Here is a 22,428-nt window from a genome sequence, read left to right as displayed (position 1 = left end):
AACCAGTTGAAAACTGAATTGTTTCTAAAGTTTTAGTGCTTTGGCACTGCCTTCCCACTTGGGAACAGATAAATGTGAGATGGGCTCGTATTCAGAGGGCAGGTAATTGCATCGTGCTCCTCTGTGGGTCAGCCTTTGTGACTGTGTGACCAAGGCTTAGCTCTGTTAATAAAAGCATTTCTCTGTGTGTGTTAACATCAGCATGGAGTTAGTGCAGTTTTCAAACTGTGTAATTGTACCAGGATGACTGATCTATTACCACCCCCCAAAACAGAGAAAAGGTCAAGAAAGACACTTAGCTAACAGTGTTTTAAAATTGATTAACACAATGTGCTTCTGTAACAGGTAGTGTTACTGATGTGCAAATCAAAGACAAACTAGCAACATTTGCTGGCCTTAAAAATGGTGTGGCTTTTGTATACTCATGTGCTTCTCTTGGCTGGTTTTCAAAAACTATAAATAGACCACTGGGAAGTCCCTGTATAACAAAAATGTACTGCTGCTGCTTGTCATAAATAAACTTATGAGAGCTGCCTTGGTCTTGCAGCTCTTGTTCTTTGGAGGAGTCCTTACTTGTCCACTTGGTTCCAGGGCATCAGGTCACGTGAGACAAGATCATTTCTGTGGCAGTGGGGTGCAGCTTCATGTCCAGCTCTGCATCTCCTGAAGATCTTATGTTCTCCAGGCTTGGTGTCTTGCAGATCTATCTGATGCTCTCTTGGCTTGGTTCTACCTGAGCAGACTTGTTCAGTCTTTTCCAAGCTTTTCTCTTTTGGATTCCTTCATCTCCAGCTACTGATAGCACAGGAGTACCCAAGGCCAGGCTTATTTCAACTTCATCCCAGGCAATGCAGAGTCTCTCTGATGCCACATGCACTAATACCACTTATTAAAAGACTGGCTGATACCCATCTGAATGCTCTTGGGTGTTATGTAGGATCAGGAGGCTATAGCCTCTTTCCTGTATCACCTTCAAAAGGATGGAAATCTAATGGAAACACTTTTCTCCCTCCAGGGAAGCACAGAGAATATGTCATTATTGCATATTGGATGATGACAAATAATTATTTTTCTGTCAGAGATAGAGAAGTTGTCAGTTCCTCAAGAGAGGAAGTCAAGGTAGATCTGCCAATGATGCTGTCCTGATTTTTGCCATCCTGAGGAATATGGCTTTGAAGGGAGGGGGATCAGCATGTTTTCTGTGTGATCACATTCCAGTTGGGAATGTGATACAGTCTGGGATGGCCCAGAAGAGCGATGTTGACAAACACTTCAAAGGTAGAAGGGATGGACGTCAGTTTGGAGTAGGATCTTAAAAAAAATAAAGGAGTGTTTAAATGCAAAGGTGATAGAAAATGCATCCTTTATACAGAACTTTCTCCCACCACTGAGTGAAAACATGGTGAAATCTTTGTAAATGGAGTCTTGAGGAGAAAGCAGGACCTTCAGACTGAAGTGCTGTGTGAACTTCTCAAGCTTTACAAAGATGTGAGTGCATCAGAAATGATGGGAAAAGAAAATATTATAAAAGAGCGAAAACCAAACCAACTTGATGTGGGGTTTCCTGTGATAATTATTTAGGTCATGAGGTCATGATTTGGATGCCAACAATTTGCCTTTAGCAAGGCTCTGTCAAACTTACAGAAAGATAGCTTACCAAAAAAATCTGGCTCAGTAGCACTTTGCAAGGCTCAAGACTCACACCTCCGAATGTTGCTGCTTCTTTCTGAATCTAAAACAAACAGAGATCTTTGTTAATAGCCAAAAAGGAAAGGGTCTTCGGTTGGTCAGCTTTGTGGAGCTCTGCTTCCTTTGGATTGGCTCACCAAAGATAAAAATCTGCCGTTTCTGTTCATGGTGTTGGCTTGGCTCAGTGCATGAGTAATAATAATCTGTTGCTAGGAACAGACTTCAGTTTGCATGGAGAGGCCTCTGTGGAGGGCAGGTCTTTGAGTCCCTGAGTGGGTCATAAATAATCAGTGGCACTTCAAAGGAGGAAAAGTAAAAACAAGCGGTTGGAGATGCCATGAAAAGATGTCTGCAATTCCCATTGCAACACCAGTGGAAAGCATGTAGCCAACATAATTGGGAAAGTATGGGGCATGGATCTCCAAAGGCAAAACCAGTGAAGCAGGGATTTACTGGCAGTGGGTTAAAATATTCATATACCTCTAGCTGGGCTTGTTTGCAAGGTATCTGCTGCTTTCATCTTTAAGGAGTGCAAAACTGAGCTAATTTCATGGCATATGATTTCTCAAGATTGGCTCCTGGGGAGGGCCTTGAGGGTACATCTGTGCAGGGATGTGTGCTGTGAATTGGAGGCTAAAAAGGTTCTTAACCTGGGACAGTGTGGAAATCACAGCAATTAATTTGCCTTGCTTCCTAAATACTGTGCACAGCTGCTTTGTAGAGGTAGCTTTAAATTAATTGATGAAATGCCCATTTCCTGTTTTAGCATAGTTACAGGCATTGTTTTTGAAGATGGCAGTGGTTTAACTGCTGGGTGTTCCATGCCATGGAATCTTACCGTCTGCGGTACTTGGAGCAGCTGAAAGCCAAGGTTTGCAAACCACCCTGATCTGAACTAATGTTAAGGCTGTGAAATCCTTTCTAATGAATCCTCTAAATCCATCTGAAACTTTTTTTCACCCTTTCTTCTGAGACAAGAATGTCCTTATAAAGACCCTGCTTAAGAAGAGCATCTCTTAGGTCTCATTAGGACTTAAGCCTCACTGGAGACAAGGTATTTAAATCAGTGTTGTCTATTCTTATGATAATGGAATGCAAAGCCTGGGTATGATTATTTTCAGGTTAGTTCCTTGAGATTTGCAGTCTGCTACTTGCTCTTGGGTTTCTCTCTTATCAGTGTGCCTGTGTGTGTGTGTTAATGCCCAGGATTTTCTGCAATCTGCTGGCTAATACCAGCTGAATTTGGTAGAGGAAGGGAAATTGCAGTAGAATTGATGTGGTACAACTGTGCTGATACAATTTCCACCAGTATTTTTAGGTGCCTGTTGTGGAAATAGCTGGAGACCTAGGGAAGAAGTAGGTTTGAGTCTTAGGAGTGCCCTCATCACAGGGAAAGCTTTTGTTGATGATTTAACCATTTGAGCTGTGGATTTGAGCCCAGGTGGCCAAGAATTTGCCCTGTGGAGAACACCATGGAAAGCTTTCTTCTCCAGGAGGACATTGCTAATGGCACCTTTCTTGTATGACTTAGCTGTGTTGAAGAAAAGATGAGCTTGCACAATGGTGCAATTCACATAAATTAATCCACAGGAAATGAATCCATTGGAAATAGGATCCCAGTGTGCCTGGAACTGCCTCTTTGTGATACTTCACAGGCTATCCCAAGGTGAAAGCAGTTAATGCTTTCCTGCATTAATGCTAGGTTCTCCAGACAGAGGGAAGGACAAGGTCATTCTCTTCACCTTTGTTTTTATTCCCCAGTGACAAAGTGTAGTTTGAAAGCATTTGATTTATTTTTTCAACACTGTGGGTATGTATTTCCTAGTCATCCAGCATTTCTTGGATGGTAAGGGATTGGTTTAGCTCTGCAGTTCATTGAGTTGTTATGAAACAAAATAATTGACTTAAATATGAAGTAGAAAAGATGATCCTTTCTACTGCCAGTGAAAACCATTGCTGGTTGGTGGTTTTGGACTCTTCAGAATGTTTCAGAATCTTCAGGGGCTGTAATGATATAGTTACACTTGACAATGTTGTGTTTGAGAAATTTGGGGCAGGGAGGTGGACAAAGAGGGCATATTGTCCCTGTATAATCCCTTCTCAAGACAATCTGTACTTTGTACCTTTTAAAGAAGAATAATCCTTGCAGGTGCGTCCTCCAAGACTGTGTTTGTGTCTCCCCTTCAAAGCAGCTGTGGAGTCTTCTCCTGGGACAGGGCAAAATGCATCTTCTGTGTTGGATGGAGGATTGAGGGTTTAGGGACATGAAAGCTTTAGCATAAATTTACCTGGTATTAGCTGTGTGTCTTCATAACCTGCACTGTGGATTAGTTGAGTGGATGTCTGTGTTTAAAGAAAAAAGTTTAAAATCTCTCATCCTTTTGGGAAGGAGGCCATAAATTGACTTTAAAAGAATATAAGAGCTTTTCTTTGCTTATGATCATGTGCTGTAATTTAACTTAATTAATGAATTAAGTAACAATTAAAGTTTATTCCTGCTTTAGACCTTAATATATTTTCTGCTTTGAAATCCTGGAAGTTTTATTAGCTTTAACTATTTTACTGTTTAGAGATCTGAACTGAGATTGGGGTCCCATCACATGAAGTGCAGTGAAGCATATAAAAAGAGACACAATGTGCTGTGTTGTTACTGTAGCTGGCAAGGGTTGGGCACAGAGGAGGAACAGTCACAGAAAGGTTAAAAATACACTTTGTGTTGACATAAAGTGTTTATGAAATGTCCATCAGAGTTGTTCATGCTCTTGCATACTTTCCTGTTATTATAATGGAATTTTTATGCCAAATCCTGATCGTTTTCCAGTGGTCCCAGTGACTCTAGCATCATGCAAGTGGTTGAATGTAAATTGGCTCTGCCCATGTCATTGTCTCAAATGTGGGTGCTTTGAAGTTGAACAGATATGTAAGTTTCCACTGTTTGGGAGTTTGCTTACGTACTTCCCACTTGGGCCATTTGTAATCATCCTCAAGGTGGTGATCAAAAAACCAAATTCAAGACTTAGTCACACCCAAAAATATTAAGGCCACCTGACATTTGGTGTTTTCAGACTTTGGGTTTTTATTGCTTAATCTTGAGAGAAAAAATAAGGGTGTTTCCCAGGAAAGATTGCCATGCCTTGGGCATAGCTGTGAGCACTGGATTCTTGCTCAGCCATTGCCCATCCTCAGTTCCTGTAAGAGTCCAGTATTTATTATAGAATGCCACCTTGGAAGGGACCTCAAGGACCATCTTGTCCAATATTTTGTGCTAAAAGCATGGTCCAGACAAGATGGCACAGCATCCTGCCCTGTCAAATCATAACGGTGCCAATGTTGTGGAATCAACCACTTCCCTGGGGAGATTAATCCAATGGGTGATTGCTCTATGAAAAAATTTCCTCTTGTGTTTAATCAAAATCTTCCCAGCAGTAACTTGTACCCACTGCCCCTTGTGTTTTCCACGTGACTCCTTGTAAAAAGGGAGTTTCCATCCTCTCTGTGGGCACCCTTCAAATACTAAATAAGGTCTCCCCTTAGCCTTCTTTTCTCAAGGCTCACCAAACCCAGTTTTCTCAGCCATTTGCCCACACAGGCCTTCCAGTAATCTTTGTACACTTCTCTCTCAGCCCGTCCTCATAATATTTTGTACAGCGTGGTCCCAAACTGCACCCAGTATTCCAGGTGTCCTGGCAAGTGCTGAGCAGAGTGGGACAGTGACCCTCTGTCTCTGCTGGTGATGCTCTTGTTTGTTCTGCCCAGCATTTTGTTGGCTTTCTTGGCTAATTTAGATACCTTATGATTTCCATCATAACCTCAAGGCTTGGCTTGTTTATATCACCATGTTCTTGTGTCAGCCAAAGATCAAATCAGTCCATTTCCTCCTGTTTTTGCTTGCTAAGCAAGCCAAACTCTTGTAAAATACAGGTTTTTTGATTATCCAGAGAGGTCTGACCTTTGCCTGCCCCAGCTAGAGCTCCCCTTGCTCAGATCTGGTGCCTTGAGCTGCAGTTGTAGGCTGCTGGTGACTTGAAGAAGTGCAGCAGCTGGAACCAGTGCTTCAGCCATATCAGCTAATATCTTTCTCTGGAAATCCAGAGACTTCTTTTGTCACCTTTTTTCTCTCTGTCTGGCCTTTGCTTGTCATCAGTAAAATGATGTCCCGTGGCAGGGGGGTTGGACTGATGGTCCCTTCCAGCCCAAAACATGCTGTGATTCTAAATGTGGGCAATAACCCCTGGTCTCACCTAGGTGCTGTAAATGTGAATTGATTGATGTTTGTGAGGTGTTCAGATGCCAGGGTGGTGAGTGCCATAGAAAATCTTGTGAGGGACTCAATAATCCTGTCATAAGAGCAGCTCTTGGATAAAGCACAAGGACACACATTGTTCAGGGTGAGGAAAGTAAAATATTGAAGAGCTCCTAATGAAATGCATGTTCTCCTTTCTGCTCAGTGAAAGAGACAGAGAGTGAGGAAAAATAGTATAGAGTGGAGTAAACAAAGGCTGCCTCATGATTCATGTGCACAAGGGAATGGATGTAAGACTTTCTCTGGCATTCCTTAATGTTGTATTTCCTGACTCATCTATTCACGCCCTTTATTTTGACATCTACTTGGTGGATGAGTTATTAATATATGGTGTGGAAATCTTAGTGCTTCTGGTGAAAAGGTTACAGTTGTGTAGGTAACAAAGCTTGTTTAAGAGTAAGCCCTTAATTAAATTTCAGCTTAATTACTTTTTGAATTTGTTTAACTTCTGGGTTCTTGGTAAAAATAAGTCTCTGTCTTAAGCATCCAGTTCTTCCTGCATGGCAAATTGAACAGTACTGCAGAACAAGGATCACTTGTATTTTCATAAGGAAGATAGAGCATACTGTTTTCTAAAATTGCATAGGCATAGGGGGGATATCCAGGTGAGAGGAAAATGGAGGAGTTGGAAAAAGAAACTCCTTCATGGGGGTTGAGGAGTAACAAAGGTACCAGAGACAGCAATTGTGTTGATTCTCATATGATAACTGCTGCTTTTTCATTTCATCTTAATCTTTGCAGATTCTGCCTGGATTGTTTCCACTCTGTAACGATTATCCAGGCAGGAAGGGAGAACTGAAAGGTACAAAGATTAAAAAAATGAGGTTGAACAGCTACCACTCTGCAGAAGGCACTGTGAGATTTTGTCACCTTTGCTTTCTCAAAGAAAGCAATGGTGTTTGAATTTTCCCAATCCTGGTGCTTTTGTTGTCATGGCAAGACCCACTGGGATCCTGGTTTGTACTGTGGAGTGCTTCTGGCCACTGTTAGAAAAGAGTCAAAGGACCAAAGCTTGTGTTCCTGCAGTGGGAACAGTCACTTTATTCTGAATAAACTGGGAACAGCTGACCATGGGAAGAAAACCCAAAACAAAACGCGTATTTTGGTGCCACATCATCATTGAGCATCATCAATTTTTATGTAAAACTGTACTGATTTTCTTCCTTTTTTAAAAATATAATTTCAGTTTGGAAATTGATTGAAGAATTACCATGGAATTCAATATGGCATCACAGCAGTCATCTGCATCAACAGAGGAGCAGGCTTCCTCTGAAATAGATGATCTCCATCTAACGCTGCAAGGTAAGTCACTGAAGTTTCCTGTGCCTTTTTAATTTAGATTTTTGTCAAAAATCTGTGGCTGTGTGTACAAGTTGAAGGGAATTCTGAGATACCTGTTTAAACTGTGGTTATGGTGAGTGTAGTTAGCTCATGTCTGTGCTTCCTTGCAGATGTTTCTGTATTTCAGGAGAGAGGCTTCAGCAGGAAAATGACAGATGAGCTCTTGTAGTACTTTCTCATGTTATTTTCAGATCAGTTGCCTTTTTTGGTACTGATGTGCTCGCTGGTTCTTATGCCTTGTTACTCAGAATACATGTTGCTGTAAACTGTTTGGAAAGGAACCACCAGCATGAAAACAAGCCAGTTCATTAGTTTGCTTGTTTTCAGCTTGCAGACACTTAGGTGGTTGCATTGAGCTGTCTTAATGAAGCTATTGACTACACTACTATTTTATTTATTTGTTTTTATGGGGATGCACTGGGGAAAAGTGGGGATAATTTTGTGGCTTCTAAACAAATTTCTTATGGTCAAGCCTTTGGTTCTTACATGTCATGTGTTATAACTTGTTAAGGAAGCACTCAGTGCTGATTTTTAATTATTTCAGTTTAATGGCATCTACCTGGACAGTTAAATGATGAGTGCATCCAACCTGGCCTCTCAGAACTTTTGGGTTGTCCTTACTTACAGGTTAAATTTCCTTCTCTAGGAATTTTCTGTGAAGGTTGGCTTTGCTGTGAACATACTCGAGGAGGTTAGTCCAGGCAGCAGGACTAGCCCTGCTGAGAAGCTTGGCTTTGTGCTTAGAGCCTGGTCCATCCTAGAACGGATGGACTAACTCCTCTTTCCACAGAGCCATTTCCTTTTAACTCCCTCGCAGTGAAATTTCCATGGTGCTTGGTGGAGAGCAAATATGTTGAAAACAGATGGTGCAAAAGAGTATTCTGCCAAGTCCCTTGTGTGATTCATATTTGCACTAGTGCTGTCGTTGAAGCCATGTGTTTTGACGAGTGGGTGTTAATAGCAGTCCAAAGCCAAGTGTCTTTAATGCTGAATTTTCTTCCCTTTTGCTCATTATTGCATTTTCAGGGGAATAAGCAAAAACTTGTAGCAGACAGGAGCTAGTCTGACTTTTGCACCAAGCACTGCTTGTCAGACACACATTTGTTGTGCCAGTCAAACTCAGCCTTGGGTAGAAAGGCTGAGATGGCTGTTGTTGTGAAACAGATTTGGAAAACACTCTTCAGCTTGAAGGCAGATTTGAAGTTACATGCCATTTTTAGGGCAGGGATTTACTTTCAATTTTATTGTTTTTTTTCCTGAAAAGCCATGTTGGTGTTTTTGTTGAAAAACAAAAGTTTTTTGGTCAATATCTCATTGAAGGAGCCCTGCTTACTAAAATTGAAATGACTCTGTAATAAATGGAGCTCTTAGATTGTGCTGAAATGAACACACTGCAAATCTTGTGTCCAAGCTGTCTGTGCCTGGCTGCTGTAAAACATCCAGGGATATCCCTTAGAAGTGACACGAGCAATTTTTTGTAGTGATTGAAGACACAACAAATGGTGCTGACACATTTTGTGTATGGAGCTGTGGCGCTGCAGCGTCTGCTCAGGGTCAAACAAGCAAATGGCAATACAGCTGTGAGGAGGCACCAAAGACACGCTCCTGACATGACATATAGGGACCATTAGCAGCTCTGCTCACAGATCTGTGGTGGCAAAGGTCAAATAAGAAGAATAGCGTCACTCAAGGAAACAGGTTTTTCCATTAATAGGAATCTTGAGATGAGATTTATGAAGCAGCCAGTGATATTGACTGCTTTAAATCAATGAGAGACATTTCAGATTCAAGGAGTAGTTGCTTATAACTATCAGAAAAGCAGCTTACATTTTGTGTGACTGCAGATGGATGTAAAACTTGCTATGATCTCCTTTTTCAAATTGCTGGGCTATAGCTTCATAGAATATGTCCAGCATTGTAATACACAGCATAACTGGAGATGTGCATAAAGGGAAAAGCAGGAGTGAGATCTAGTCTGGATGTAGTCCAGATATATTTTAATCTACTTTTTAATTCTTTGTGATACAACCTTCCATTATTCCTGAAAGGCATCCCATGGGGGAGGAGCACTTGTCTAGTCTGGTTAATTAGGGCAAGATCAACTTAATGTGTCAGTTGGTTTGGTCATATACTTTTGTGAAGTTTATGCCTAAAAAATGTAACAAATCATTAGCTTTATTTATTTTTTTCCTTCCCTACCATGTGTAGATATGTTATTTTAGGTATGTTTGACTGTTATTTAAGTTACAGTCTTCTGTGAGGACAGCACTTTTGGGAAGAAAAAGAAGGAAAAGAGAGGGAGAGAACAATCTCCTTTAATTAATTAGTGGGGAGTTTACTACTTATTAGTCCTAATTATTATAGAATCCCTAATAATTTATGGGTAGTTAGTTAATAGTGTAAAAGCTTGTTAGTGGGTTTTTAGGTAGAAGAGTGTCCAAGGGTGAACATTCAGGTTCCTTAATAGTGTTTGGCCTAGAAGATGCTATGGAGACATTCACTGGAAAATAGGTAAGAATGTAACTTAGTTCTCAGTGCATCTTTCTTGTCAGCTAATTACTTTAAGGAGACTTAATGAAGCTTGAAAAACATGAATAAAATAGGTGAAGAAATTAAAGCAGTATGTTTTCTAATGCCCCCATCTCCAGGCATTTTCAAATGGTAAAAATTCATGAGGCTGAAGTAAAAAGTTGCAAGAATATAAACCCTTATATATGGATCTTTTCAGATTTATGTATTGCTCTTTAACCTTTACCAGTTTTCAAGCTGATATCCAGATGAGAGTAATAGTTACCCCTTCCCTCCCTGCCAAGAAAATGGAAATTGCTATGAAAATGCATGATGTCAGGAACTGGCAGGCTTCTTTTATTTTCTTTTTTCCCTTCCCTCTGTCCCAGATGTCTGAATAAAATTTAATCAGATTAAGGTCAGCATTATCTGGGCCCTTTCCTTCAGCACCTCTCTGCTTCTTTGCAGTTTTCTGATGCAGCACAACTCAGAGCAGCTGCAGAATTGCTGTGTTGCAATCCTTGCACTGCCATGTAAAAGTGCAGGTGCAAAGCCTGGAGCTGGACTTCTTATGGCTATATCCAGTGGGGGAATACTTAAAGGAAGGGTTTCTCCTGCCAGGCAGTCTGCTGAGCAGAGGATCCTGGACAGGGAGATGCTTCATTGCACCATGGGCCATGTTTGAAACCTGAAGTCACTTTTGCTGTAGGATGGAGCAGGCAGGAGCTCAGGGCTTGGCTGGCAACGAGCATGGGAGGAATAAAGCAGGATCCCTGTCCTGTGTCTCCTCCTCCTGTGTTTCCCTCCCATCCCTGCATCATGGGCTGGCCCCAGAGAGGGGTCCAGCCTGCTGCTCATCCTTCTGTGAGTTGAAGAGGCGCAGTCAACATCCAGAATTGCCTTTGGCTACTTGAGATGAGGAGGCATGTCAGCTGCTTGGTAAGAGAAGGGTTTCCTGGAGGAGCTTTGGGAGCTGTTGGAGATGGAGCCAAGCTCTGCTGTGGGGCTGCAACAAGGACGGCTGCTCACAGATGGGTGGCTGCAGCAGGAGCTCTGCAGGGTTGGTGCACCCTGGAGCAGGATTATTTCTTGCTTTTGGAATGTAAATCTCTACCTGTGGGAGGATTCAACCTTGATTGTTTTGTCCCATGCTCAAATCTTTCCCCTGTTTTCCCCTGGGATAGCAAACAGACCCCTGTGTGAGGTGCTTCCCACCAAGCCTGTACAGAACTCTATTTTTCCTTTTCTTTTCATGCTTGCTGAGCTAATTTAATCACAAGAGTGTGTTTTAGCTGTTGGAGTTTGGGACATGTACTTACTCTTTCACTGTTTAATTTACTGCAGGGGTCCTAATTTTTGGTTCCACTTATTAATCTCTGTGTGTTACTGTTTATTACTGTAACCCAAGGCATGATAATATAGGAATGTGGTTGCTACAGCTGAAGAGACTTTTGAAGAGAACTGTTTTTGAAGAGAGTTTAGTGATTAGGAATGAATGATGCTTTTTTCGTGCAGTTATGTCTAATCCTTCATGAATGATTTCTCTTCGCGTGAAATTGAAAATACAGAGATATATGTGTGCACAGATAGGTTTTGTTGTGCAGCACATAGTAGATTGTACTCATCTCTGAGTAAAGGGGTATGTATTTTTGAGACCCTCTTAATTCATCCAGGGGTAAGGTAAATTAATAATTCTTACCCAGCTTTTTTTTTTGTTTTAACTGTGTATCCCATCTAATGGGGCCACTTGCTTACACTTTTGTTTTCTTTACCATAATGATTTTAAAAAGTCTGTTAAATGTTTATTACAATTTTACAAGGATAACTTTCACAAAAAGCTCCCAAAGGAGCTGGACAGGAATTTATTCCCAGTTTATGCTGCCTGGGTGAGGAGCTGCTCTGCCGTTCCCGTAACTGCACAGCTTTGTGGCATGTGACAGGGCTGATGGCAGTGGAGAGGCAACTGACACATGACACTGCCTTGAAAAAATTCAGTCGTGGGTATTTTTGTCTGCTTCACACGCCTAACATAAAAAATAGATTGTATAGTTGCATAAAAGTGTTCCCTGCTAGGTAAATTGCAATTTATTAAATGCATTATGTGGTGTGTAACTGGTTAAAAACTGGAATTAAAATGCCAAAGGAGTTTGATGGCCCCTGTGGCACCTGTGAGATCACTACAGTCAGATCCCTGTTTCACTGTTCACTTTCTTTAAAATGTTAGAAAAGCCACTTGAATGTTTATCTTTAAAAGTATGTTGACATGTAGATGATGTGACGTGGTACCTTTTAAGAATTTAATCTCCACCTGCCTGTGCCCCTGAGTGCTAAACATCACTTTGTGGTGTCATGAAGACTGTGGTGATTTATAGGATCCTGACAATGAGAACAGCAAAAGGGTTTAAGACAGCCAGGAGGACAAAGCTTGGTGTGAGCACACTTCCTGAGTTAGCAACACTTGTGGTAAACTGGACAGTTGGCTTTCAAAAGGAAAAGGAGCTTGGAAGGAGTAGTGCAGAAAGTTTCCACTTGCTTCACTGATGTGGTAGTAGTGATTTAGTTAATATTTGTGTAATATTTGCATTTGAAAAGACCCATTCCTCCTGTAGAGGTATTTTCCTCATCTTCATTGGGTTTGGGTAAACTTCTCAATCTTGACAAAGAATTCTGTGTTTGTTTTTAATTGCTTAACACCATGTTGCTGAACATAAATGCTGGAAATAACCCTTTTCCCTGCTTTCCTGTCTGCAGAACATGGAACTGTTGCTGGGTGGAAGGGACTTCACAAAGGGCTTGGGGGTTAATTGCTCACTCTCTCCCTGGATTTGCAAGTACTTAATTGTTCTTCTGACGGTTCCAACCATTTAAAGAATGTGCTTGCTTGGTGTATTAGTTCATATAGCACTCCTTCAAGTGCTGTGTTGAAGGAGCTCTCCTGGTTATCCCTGCTTCCCATCCTTTGGTTCATTCTGCTGCTCTGTCAGTGAGTGTGGAAATGGTTATTTTGAATGAAACTGAAATAAGGAGGGTGCTGTGGCTGTCTGTGTCCATTGGGGCTGGAGTTAGCCCAGCACAACCTTTGTCCCTGCACGCATGGTGGATACGCTGTGTTGTGAGCAGCAGCTCTCCTGATCTGTTCCTGATGAGCTCCCTGCACACTGCTGCAGACATAGCCTCAGCTGACCTCAGTGCTGAGGGGAAGATACAAAAATATCATACACAAGAGGTAATTCCTCCTGGTGAAACAGAGATGAGAAGATGACAGGCAGGCTTGTGCTCATTAAAGTGATCGCTTAAATGTTGTTTTTTTCTTTTTTTTTTTTTAAAGAAGCCATACAGTTGTAAATTGTTCCCTGACAATGACACACAAGTCATTGTGGCAGAATAAATCCTCTTTGCTGTTTGGTGACAGTGTTTGGTGAGTGTGGATGGACAGGTTACTTCGTTTCTGCCATGATTTGCTTCCCCCAGCTCCCTGCTGAAGGAGGAGATGATGCTTTCCTTGGAACTGCCATTCCCCCACCTCAGGAAGGCAGAAGTGGACAGTAGACTAATTTTAAGTATTGTTTTTTCTGCATCACAGTTTAAGGAAGGCTGAGAGTAAAACAGTGGCTGGCGGTGCTGCTGCTCTCCTTTCCCTCCTGGGAGAGTTCAGCACTCACATTGTGCCTGCCTTGTCCCTGTGCTCCTAATGATCAGCCTGGTTTGTAGCACTTGTTGGTAGCTCATTACTGAATAAAACAGTCATTGTCCAGCAGTGTGTATTGATTTTTGGCTATCCTACGTGACACATTGCTTGTATGTGTTATTCCTCCCTGAAGAGTTGTTAACACAGGGTGAAATGTGATAGGTTTTGGGTATTTTCAGATTACCAGGTTCTTATTCTGTTCTCTCAGATACACTTTTTAGCTTAGTGAGTTTTGACCCAAAGTAAAGAGGATGATCAGGGTTTGGGGGTTTTTATAGCTTTTTTATTCTAGGTCAGTGACATTTTGAAAACTAGGGCAAGAGAAAACCAAGGTCAGTTAGAGTCCTACAAAAAGGCCTAACAAAGAATCCATTCACCCTCATAAAAATAAAAATCTGTATTAATTAACCACGTGGTAGAGATAAGAATTGGAGAGCTTGATTAAATCATTAGCGCCTCTGAGCAGCAGCATTGGAGGGGGAGCTGGGAGGGAAAACACACTCAGCCTGAAAATTGCAATACAGCTGCCTGCCACGGTGCCAGGAGCACATCTGTACTGAGTGTGTGTGGCGTGGAAACCCTGACTGCTGCACTACAAGCTGGGGGAATACTGGCAAGCATGGAGTTCTGCTATTAATTTGGGAGGAGATTCTATTATTATTATTTGTTTGGGTAGGAAAAAAAGGCACATTGCAGCAGAGGCAGCAGCTGCTTGGAAGGCAGCCCAGTGGGTTCTCTTGGGTAGCTTATGGAGGGTTTAAGGTGCTCTTAGATGTGGAATAACCACCTTGTACTTTCACCAGGTGAGACATTTGCCTGAGAGCTGCCCACGTGAATCAACACTTGCAGTATCTGGCCCCTATTGCATAATGTAGTATTTTAATATGCATGTCAACCAAAACAAGGCCAAGTGTCTCATCCTAACCATCTGTAACCATCCTCAAATGCAAGTTCTTGAAATCAGCAGCAGCAGTGTGTGTTTGGCAAGAGCTGCAGCTGCAGGAGTCACTGGCGTCAGGCAGAGCAGTCAATATTTGCTCTCTGTCCCTTTTCAGATGCTAGCAATGCCAGCCTTGCCTGCCTGATAAAATTGAGCGCAGAGACTCAATAATTGCAGCTTGGGTAATTGGAATGGCTCCCACGTGGTGTTCAGCTGAAGGGTGTGGTTGTCTCCTGTGCTAACATGAAGCCAGTATCTCCATGCTATTTTTGTCCACCCTGTGAGCATTGCAGCGTTGTTTGGTCTGTGTCCCATGTGTGCACTTAACTTTCTCTTTTCCGAACAAAACCCAATTTTGTCGTGTTGGTTTTGTCCATTAAGATTGCCCTTATCTTACCCTTTGAGAGCAATCTTGGTGATGCTTAGAAAGAATCCTAAAACAATCCAGTGAGCAGGGGAAACCACCTGATTCATGCTCCAACAGGATGGTGGTGTTGCAGATTAGTGGAGGGCTGGTGAAAGATGCCCTTACTACAGGACACAAAGCAGTGCTCCACCCAGGTAATGTGAATGTTTTTGTTGCTGCTCACCCACCCAGTGAGGCAGAAGGCAGCCTGTGGGATGAGGAGCAGGAGCCTGGGTTATCCTCTAGTGAATTCTTGTGTTTCATGAGCTGATGAAGCTTCACAGAAACTCCACTGGTCTGTCTTGGATGAGGAAAAGACCCCACAACTGGGGTTTGTGGTTGCAAATTTTCAGAGTGTAGTAAAGTGTGGACATTTTCCTGTGAGTGGCATTTTCACTGAAATGGGCAGAACAGTCAACTTTTTTTTTTTTGTTCCCAAGGGCATGGTATTTTTGTTATCCTTCATGCTGCCCAGCCTACCAAAACATACATATCTATTGCTGAGAAGTCTTGCACATTCCTTACAATGTCAAGCTTGCCTTCAATTAATCTTTTGAGCAAGGACACGCTTTCAGAGGCAGAAGAGATGGTCTGTTCCTACCCTGTCTCCCAGATTTATTCCTCCATGCAAGACTTTTCTGGGAAGTCAGCCCCAACACTTGCAGTCAAGGCTGCTATGGAAAAGGATAGAAAAGGGAGTTTGTGTTCAGGCTGGCTCTCACAAGCCTTTGGAATGGCTGCTAGTGGCAGATGTGAGTCCATCATCTAAGAGGCCAACACCTCTGTTTGCCACCTGAGACTTGTGTTCAGACTTCCAGCCCCTAGGGATCTGTGGGTTTTGTGGTGTGTCTTGGAAGTGGAGTGGTATTTTGGGAGGGAGAATGGGCTGGCAGCTCAGGTAATAACACTGCCCCTGATGGGGCTGGGGAGCTGCTCTGGTCCAGCTCTGCTGCTCACCCTCTGCTTCACCTTCTGGGGGAACTGGGCTTTCCTCCATCTCTGCTGCCCACAGGCAGAAGCTGTTCAAATCTGGTTTTTGAAACATGGGCTTCACCAGCTCCCTGTGTCCCTGCAGAGCTGCTGGTTGGTGGCTGCTCACTGTGTGGCACCACGAGGGCCCTGGGTGCAGAGCTGCACCTCTGTGGCTCTGGGTCATGCTTTGAGTCCCATTTCACTGTTTTCTGCTGCAGCACAAGTTCAAGCACTTTCTTCTTCCTCTTGCTGGTATTAACACCCTGTGTGCTCCTTTTTTGCTGTGATGCCTTGTCAAGGCTGACCTAGAACAGAGGCTAAACAGAGTTAAAGAATAAAGTAGGGATTTATTGGATTTATTAAAAGGGCTTAATAGATACACCTTGGGCAGCACAAGAGCCCAGCCAGGGCTACACCCAAGATGAACCAAAGTGGTCACAAAATGCACGACTGGTTTCAGGGTCTCTCATTTTTATAAGTTCTGGTCCATTTGCATATTGGAGTTAATTGTTCAATTATAGCTTTAGCCTGTGAAGTCCCATCCTTGTTTTTCTCTCTTCAGTCCATGTTGTTTATGCTCTTGGGCCTGACATTTGGATCATTTGTCCTTGGGTCCCCAGCTAGAGAAGGAATTGTTTTGCCTCCCTACTCTGTGCAGAGAGCTCACCACCCCCTCATATAAAGCTCAGAACTACACACTAAAGCAGCACAGAATCTGAAAAATATAAAAGCTAAAACCTGAGGCATCAGCTGGATTAATAATTTGTACACCCCAGGGAGGGCCCAGCAGTGGAAAGGATGCAGGTTGAGGCTCCATTTCTCCTCCTAACTCTCTCCAGCCCTTCAGCTAGCAAAGATTTCTCGTTGTGTAGCTTCACCTACAGATGTGCATTTATCCCCTAACTCCAGCCTGCATCCAACTTAATAACTTAATGGGTGGCTTTTCCCACATTCCAGGATCTGTCTTGTGCTGATGATGTCCCTGAGGCCTTGAAGGAACATTTAGGAATGGACAGAGCTACTGCAGACATATTTCTCTGTAGAATTATGCTTTCACGTCGCTATTTGTATTTGCTGATCTTCTGAGAAAGCCTTCATTAGTTATTCTCTGCATCCTGTAGGTTATGCTTGATGGTTGTAGAGGTCTTTGCAGTACCAACTCAGCAAGCAAGAAAATACCAGCTATAAAAGAAGAGTTGAGAAAAACTGATATTAAATAGTAACTTAATATCTGGAAGAACAGACCTTGGGTTTGAGGTGGATACCATGTGTCTTTTTGGGAAAGAGGAGTAAAACCTGAACATTTTTTTTCCATTAACTTTAGTTTCATTTTTGTTTTTATATTCCAGTCCAGCGGGAGTTTACACAGAAGAAAACCTTCACTAGTTGGATAAATTCAATATTGGCAAAGGTAAATGGAGGTTCTTTAGCAAAGACATGCTTTTGCCTTTTTCATTCATATATGCTGGTTAGAGATTAAATTTTTTAGGAACAAATAAAATTGCTACAAGTTTTTTTTAGGCACTGGATGGGAAAAGTAGCCCCGAGAAGCATGTTTAATAAATGCAGCAGCACTGTATTGGGGCACATCCAAGGACATTTGTGTGAGGTGGATTGTGTGTGGATGTCACTCTCCTTACTCATGTGGTAAAACTTGTGGTGGATTGAGGCACATGTCTCAGGGTTTTACGAGTTTCTGAGTTTACAGTTGGTTTTGCTGGGATTAGGTAAGTGTTATTCTATTATGCAATCCAAGAACATGAGTTTAATGAGATGATCTGAGTGACTGGTAAGTATTAAGACAAACCACATAGTAGTGGAAGTGCTCTTTAAGCTCTCAGAAAACAGCTCCTGCAGCATTTGCTGGGGCTCTGACTTGCTCAGGGAAAAACAAAATATAATTTTGTTTTGGTCCCTCCTTGAGCAGAACCTGCTGAGCTCTTGATAAATTTCTGTTGTGTGGGTGAAAAGAGGTTTAGTTATGCAGCTCTGTACTCAAATTTTTATTTAATATTGAGTAAGATCTCAAAATATGAATTAACTGCCTAGGTTAGCTTTCCCTTTCTTAATTTTTTTTTTGTGCCCCAGACCTCCTTGAAAAATGTGAATGCTTGAAAGTGAGGCCTAAAATTACCCTTAGAAAACACAGAGGCAGGACAAAGAGGGGGGAATAAGACACAAACATAGTAATGGGTTAGAAGAAGCGGGATGTGGCTGTTTAGATGCAGTATTTTTATTGCAGCTTAATGAAAAAAATAAAGGATGCTAAACATTATTTAACAGAAGAGTAATCTGTGATGTCTGTAGTGTGTTGAATTCAAAATGACAAAAGATTGAAATTTATCTTGCAGCATACCCCTCCTTATGTTGTCTCAGACCTGTATACAGACATACAGCAGGGACATTTGCTTCTGGATCTGTTGGAAGTGCTTTCAGGTCAACATCTGGTAAGACAGAGTAATAAAAATATTACCTCAATCCTTTGTCAAGTCCAGCAAAGATTTCTGGATATGCTTAAGTGCAACCATATGAATCATCCCTCTGGGGTCATAGACTTAGTTTCAAGTAACTTATTTTTATACCATTGACTCTGAAACACGCTGAAGTAAGTTGACCCAAAAGTAATTTATGAATTTTTGATGGACTTCCCTTTTCAAAATATAGAATAAAATTAATTTTTGCAGTTGAAAATATAACCTGGTTTTTTTTTGCTTTGCAGCCACGGGAAAAAGGATTTAATACCTTCCAGTGTAGAAGTAATATAGAAAATGCTTTGACATTTTTAAAGAGCAGATCAGTGAGTATTAACTTCAAAATTCACAACTAAAGCCAGTTTAGCTAATGGAACATTTTCTTTGTTAACAATGATCCCTTTTTCTCCCTTCTTAGCTGAAGCTCATAAATATTCATGTAGCTGACATTATTGAAGGAAAACCTTCCATTGTGCTTGGCCTAATCTGGACCATTATATTTCATTTTCATGTAAGTATTTCAGCGATGTGAGAGAGTTTTAGTAGAGGGGAAAAGCACAAAAATGTGTTGACTTACGTGATTGCTAAATAAGATGAATTAGTACTGAACAAAAGATTATTTTTTGACATGTGGAAATGACATCTCAAGGAGGAGATGCACCAGTGCAGGGCTGGCAGTGATGAACAGTGTCTAGCTGCAAATGGTAGGAAGGAAAGATAGTGAGATATTTTTTTTTTTGAGTAACCAGTTAAAAATGGGCTAAACTTTGTCTAAGGTCTGTAATGATTAAGCTCCAAAAAGAGCAGATAGTGTGAAGTGGCACATCTATCTCTCAGAGGCAGCCCTGCTCCTCAGTGCTGACTGTGCTTACAATGTACAATTCTTGTATTTTTTTTTTGTTTCAGTGCTAGCACCTGAAATAACACAAAGGCTATCAAAGTTATGTTTCTTATACAATAAGAGTGTGCACCTTGCATGGCATGGGGTTGTGGGGAAGTGTGAAAGCACAGGGCCTTGATTTAATCACTGTGTAGGGCTGCAGAGGGTGCTGGAGCCAAGCTGGAGAACCCAGCAGTGGATGATGTAGGTGCACTAACTGGTGACTGGGGCTCAGGAGAGCACTAAGAAGCAAACTTTTCTAGCAGTATTTAGCCCATATTTTTTGTGGTAGAGGTACTTTGATGTCAAAGAGTCTTGTGCTTAGGTAAAAAGATAACTTGTGCAGTTATCTTTTTACCTAAACCAGGCTTCTCTAACCAAATAGGGGTCTCTGGTTTCTATCAGGTCAGTTTTCCTGCACTCTGAGTGAGCAGGCAAACTCTGACTATGCCTAGAACTCCTGACAACAGAAAACCCAATGCCATGGGCTGCTGTCACTGATTAGAGTAGAAATTGACTGAGAAAGTCCCTTGATGTCATTGCTGGTACCCACAGCATAACACACAAGTCTTTGGGTGAATATATCCTGCCCAAAAAATTGCCTCAAGATGGGAATTCAGCATGAAATGGTTCAGGTTGTGCAGATTAAAAAGGCTGGTTTGAGTTTGGGGGGCAGGGAAGCTACTCTTACAGCTGTGGTTGAGTCCTGTCTGGTTCTCTGGGGTGTTCTGCCATTGATGCCTTGGGGATCTCTCACTGAAGCCTCATTAAGCTCCCATTTTCTCTGACAGATTGAAGAACTGGCCAGGACACTTGCCTGTACCTACAATCAGCCTTCACCTGATTGTCCAGGTGCTGTTGACTCCTCTCCAAAGGCGAACAGATCAGCTAAAAAAAGTGCTAAAATTAAGGAACGGTGGAAGATGTCTGCTACAAAGGCTCTTTTGTTGTGGGCAAAAGAACAGTGTTCACTGTAAGTTCCATCCAAGATGTAAAATTTGCACGCTACACTTCGTATCACTGCTTTCCTCTAAATGTGGTGATATTTTCCCTCTGTTTTTTAAGATTACTTAGTGACAGCTTAGCAGAAAATCCTTTAACTTTCAATTTGTGGTTAGCAGTACTTTCAGCATCAGTCAGGCCCCAAATGTTTTGACACGAGTCCTTTAAATATAGTAAAGCAAAGCTCATCTTACTAATTAAACATAACAGTGTAATCTGAGTTGTTTGGCTTTTTTTTTTTTTAGGTGCTCCTGTGTGATAAGTCTAATGGAATGTTTACATGATTTGCTTGTTTTAATCCTCATGGTTGGCACTGATTCACACAGTCTCAAGGGTTTTTTAATATTTTTTAATGGAAAATGTAGGATTTTTATGATCCCACAACTCATGCTTTTCTGTCAAAACACTGCATGATCCCAAAGGAGGATGCTAATCCTGGTGGTCCTGGTCCCTAATTCTACCAAGATGTTTCCCTGTGCTTGAAGTACAGATAGCACTGCTGCTTTCAGGGGGGGTGTTCACAGCACACAATCTAGAGCAGATACAGATATTTACATTTTCTTCAAGGGCTGCTGCTTCACTCCAGGATCTTCCAAATATGCTTTACAGTAATGTCAGCTCTTTCTCCTCAGCTCTTTGGGTTGTTTTATTTTCTAATAAAATCCTACTAATATTCCATGTTATTAGTGGGAGATAAAGGCCTTCAACAGCACATCACACACTTTCTGCCAATGGAATGGCACTGTGGTTTGCCTTCTAGCTGTCTTTTATCAGAAGATTAATTGGAACATCAAAACCAGCTCTTTATCCATGTAATCTTCCTCTTCCTTTTGCCTGTTTTTCAGCAATATTGCTGTCTGGTTTGCAGTGTCATTTCTGTTCAGTTCTGAACTGGCATTATATTGAAATATTTTGTTACCAGTGAATCCTGTAGTTTTTGGCAAAGAAACAAATCTTCTAAGACTTGGCCCATTGTTTTGTGACTGAATTTGATTGCCTGAAACCCCATATCTTTTCCATGCTGTAACATACTCATAACATACAGGCTGTTTTTAGAAAGTTGTCCCAGAATTCACTGTGGCCTGCATGGCTGGGCACCTCACAGCACTGTTCAGGCTGTGAACATTAATTAAAGATTATTTAAGGACACTAAACTAATGAAGAAAAAAACCCAAAAATCTTTTTCCTGCACCAGTACATTGCTTTTAAGCTTTGGATTTTCTAAAATGACAGTTCTTGGTGTCCTTACAGACAAACATATGTTCTGCAGTGCTTTTCTTCTTGCTTTTCCACCCCATAGAATGCATAGATGTTGAGCACAAAGGTGATATTTAGGGAGGATTTGGATCAGCAAGGGCTTATCTTCAGAATGCAGTAGAAGACAAAAAGAAATAGTCATCTTGTAAAAAGAAGTAATTGTTGTGATTGGTAGTACTGGCTGTGTTGTTCTCTGACTTGGGCAGAAGTTCAGTGATGAGGTGCTTTTGGATTCGGTTCATACTCCATTTTACTGAATTTATACTCTATTTCTAAATTGGTACTTAAATCCTGTTTCTTCAGATGTCCTAACATTTTGTTTCCACTCATTTCTGGCATAGGCATGGCTCTGTCAGTGTCACTGATTTCAAGTCCAGCTGGCGAAGTGGACTGGCTTTTTTAGCCATCATCCAAACCTTGAGGCCAGGTCTGGTTGATCTGGAGAAGGCAAAAGCCAGAAGCAATAAAGAAAACCTGAAAGAGGCTTTCAGAATTGCAGAACTGGAGCTGAATATCCCACGGCTTCTGGAGCCTGAAGGTAAATGATCAGCTTTTTAAAAATCTTTTTGTTGTTATGAGTGAGATTAATGTGATCTATAGGACTGTGCTGAAGTTTGAAATAGAACATTGATGTTTGCTGTAATGCTCAAACCTGAGGTTCTTTATTTTATAACATCAGCTGTACTTAGGGACTGTAGGATTTTTGGTTTGGCAATAATTGCAGGAGAAGAAAGGATATGAAACTTTCCTGTTCATGGGAAAAACTTTTAATTACTTAATCATGCTCTAGTAAAATATTCCCAAGGAAAAAAATGTTCATGACATATTAATTTCTGTCAATGGCATGTTAAGTGAGCTGTTGCAAAATAAACATGTTTATGGTAATGTGTTTTAATAACTGCAGCATAGTGTGTAATTATGTGATCAGGCCTAGAAGGCTGCATAATTATGTAAATGCTGTATTGGCTCTC

At 41.5% G+C, this 22,428-nt stretch overlaps 1 protein-coding gene across 3 annotated transcripts in view; it reads left to right on the top strand.

Annotated features, from left to right (window-relative positions):
- Positions 1-22,428, top strand: part of SYNE2 (spectrin repeat containing nuclear envelope protein 2) — a 175,497-nt gene that overhangs the window by 10,952 nt on the left and 142,117 nt on the right. For all 3 annotated transcript variants that reach the window (XM_064422898.1, XM_064422899.1, XM_064422897.1), the window contains exons 2-8: positions 7,179-7,294; positions 17,197-17,258; positions 18,199-18,294; positions 18,567-18,644; positions 18,737-18,829; positions 19,990-20,171; positions 21,799-21,995. In XM_064422898.1, coding sequence (XP_064278968.1) covers positions 7,204-7,294; positions 17,197-17,258; positions 18,199-18,294; positions 18,567-18,644; positions 18,737-18,829; positions 19,990-20,171; positions 21,799-21,995 — 799 coding nt within the window. In that variant the 5' untranslated portion in view covers positions 7,179-7,203. The remainder of the gene's footprint in view (positions 1-7,178; positions 7,295-17,196; positions 17,259-18,198; positions 18,295-18,566; positions 18,645-18,736; positions 18,830-19,989; positions 20,172-21,798; positions 21,996-22,428) is intronic.

The sequence above is a fragment of the Passer domesticus genome, chromosome 6 (genome assembly GCF_036417665.1).
Source record: "Passer domesticus isolate bPasDom1 chromosome 6, bPasDom1.hap1, whole genome shotgun sequence".
NCBI classification, from domain to species: domain Eukaryota; kingdom Metazoa; phylum Chordata; class Aves; order Passeriformes; family Passeridae; genus Passer; species Passer domesticus.
Note: the sequence above shows the minus strand (reverse complement) of the source record. Positions and strands in the feature narration are given on the sequence as shown.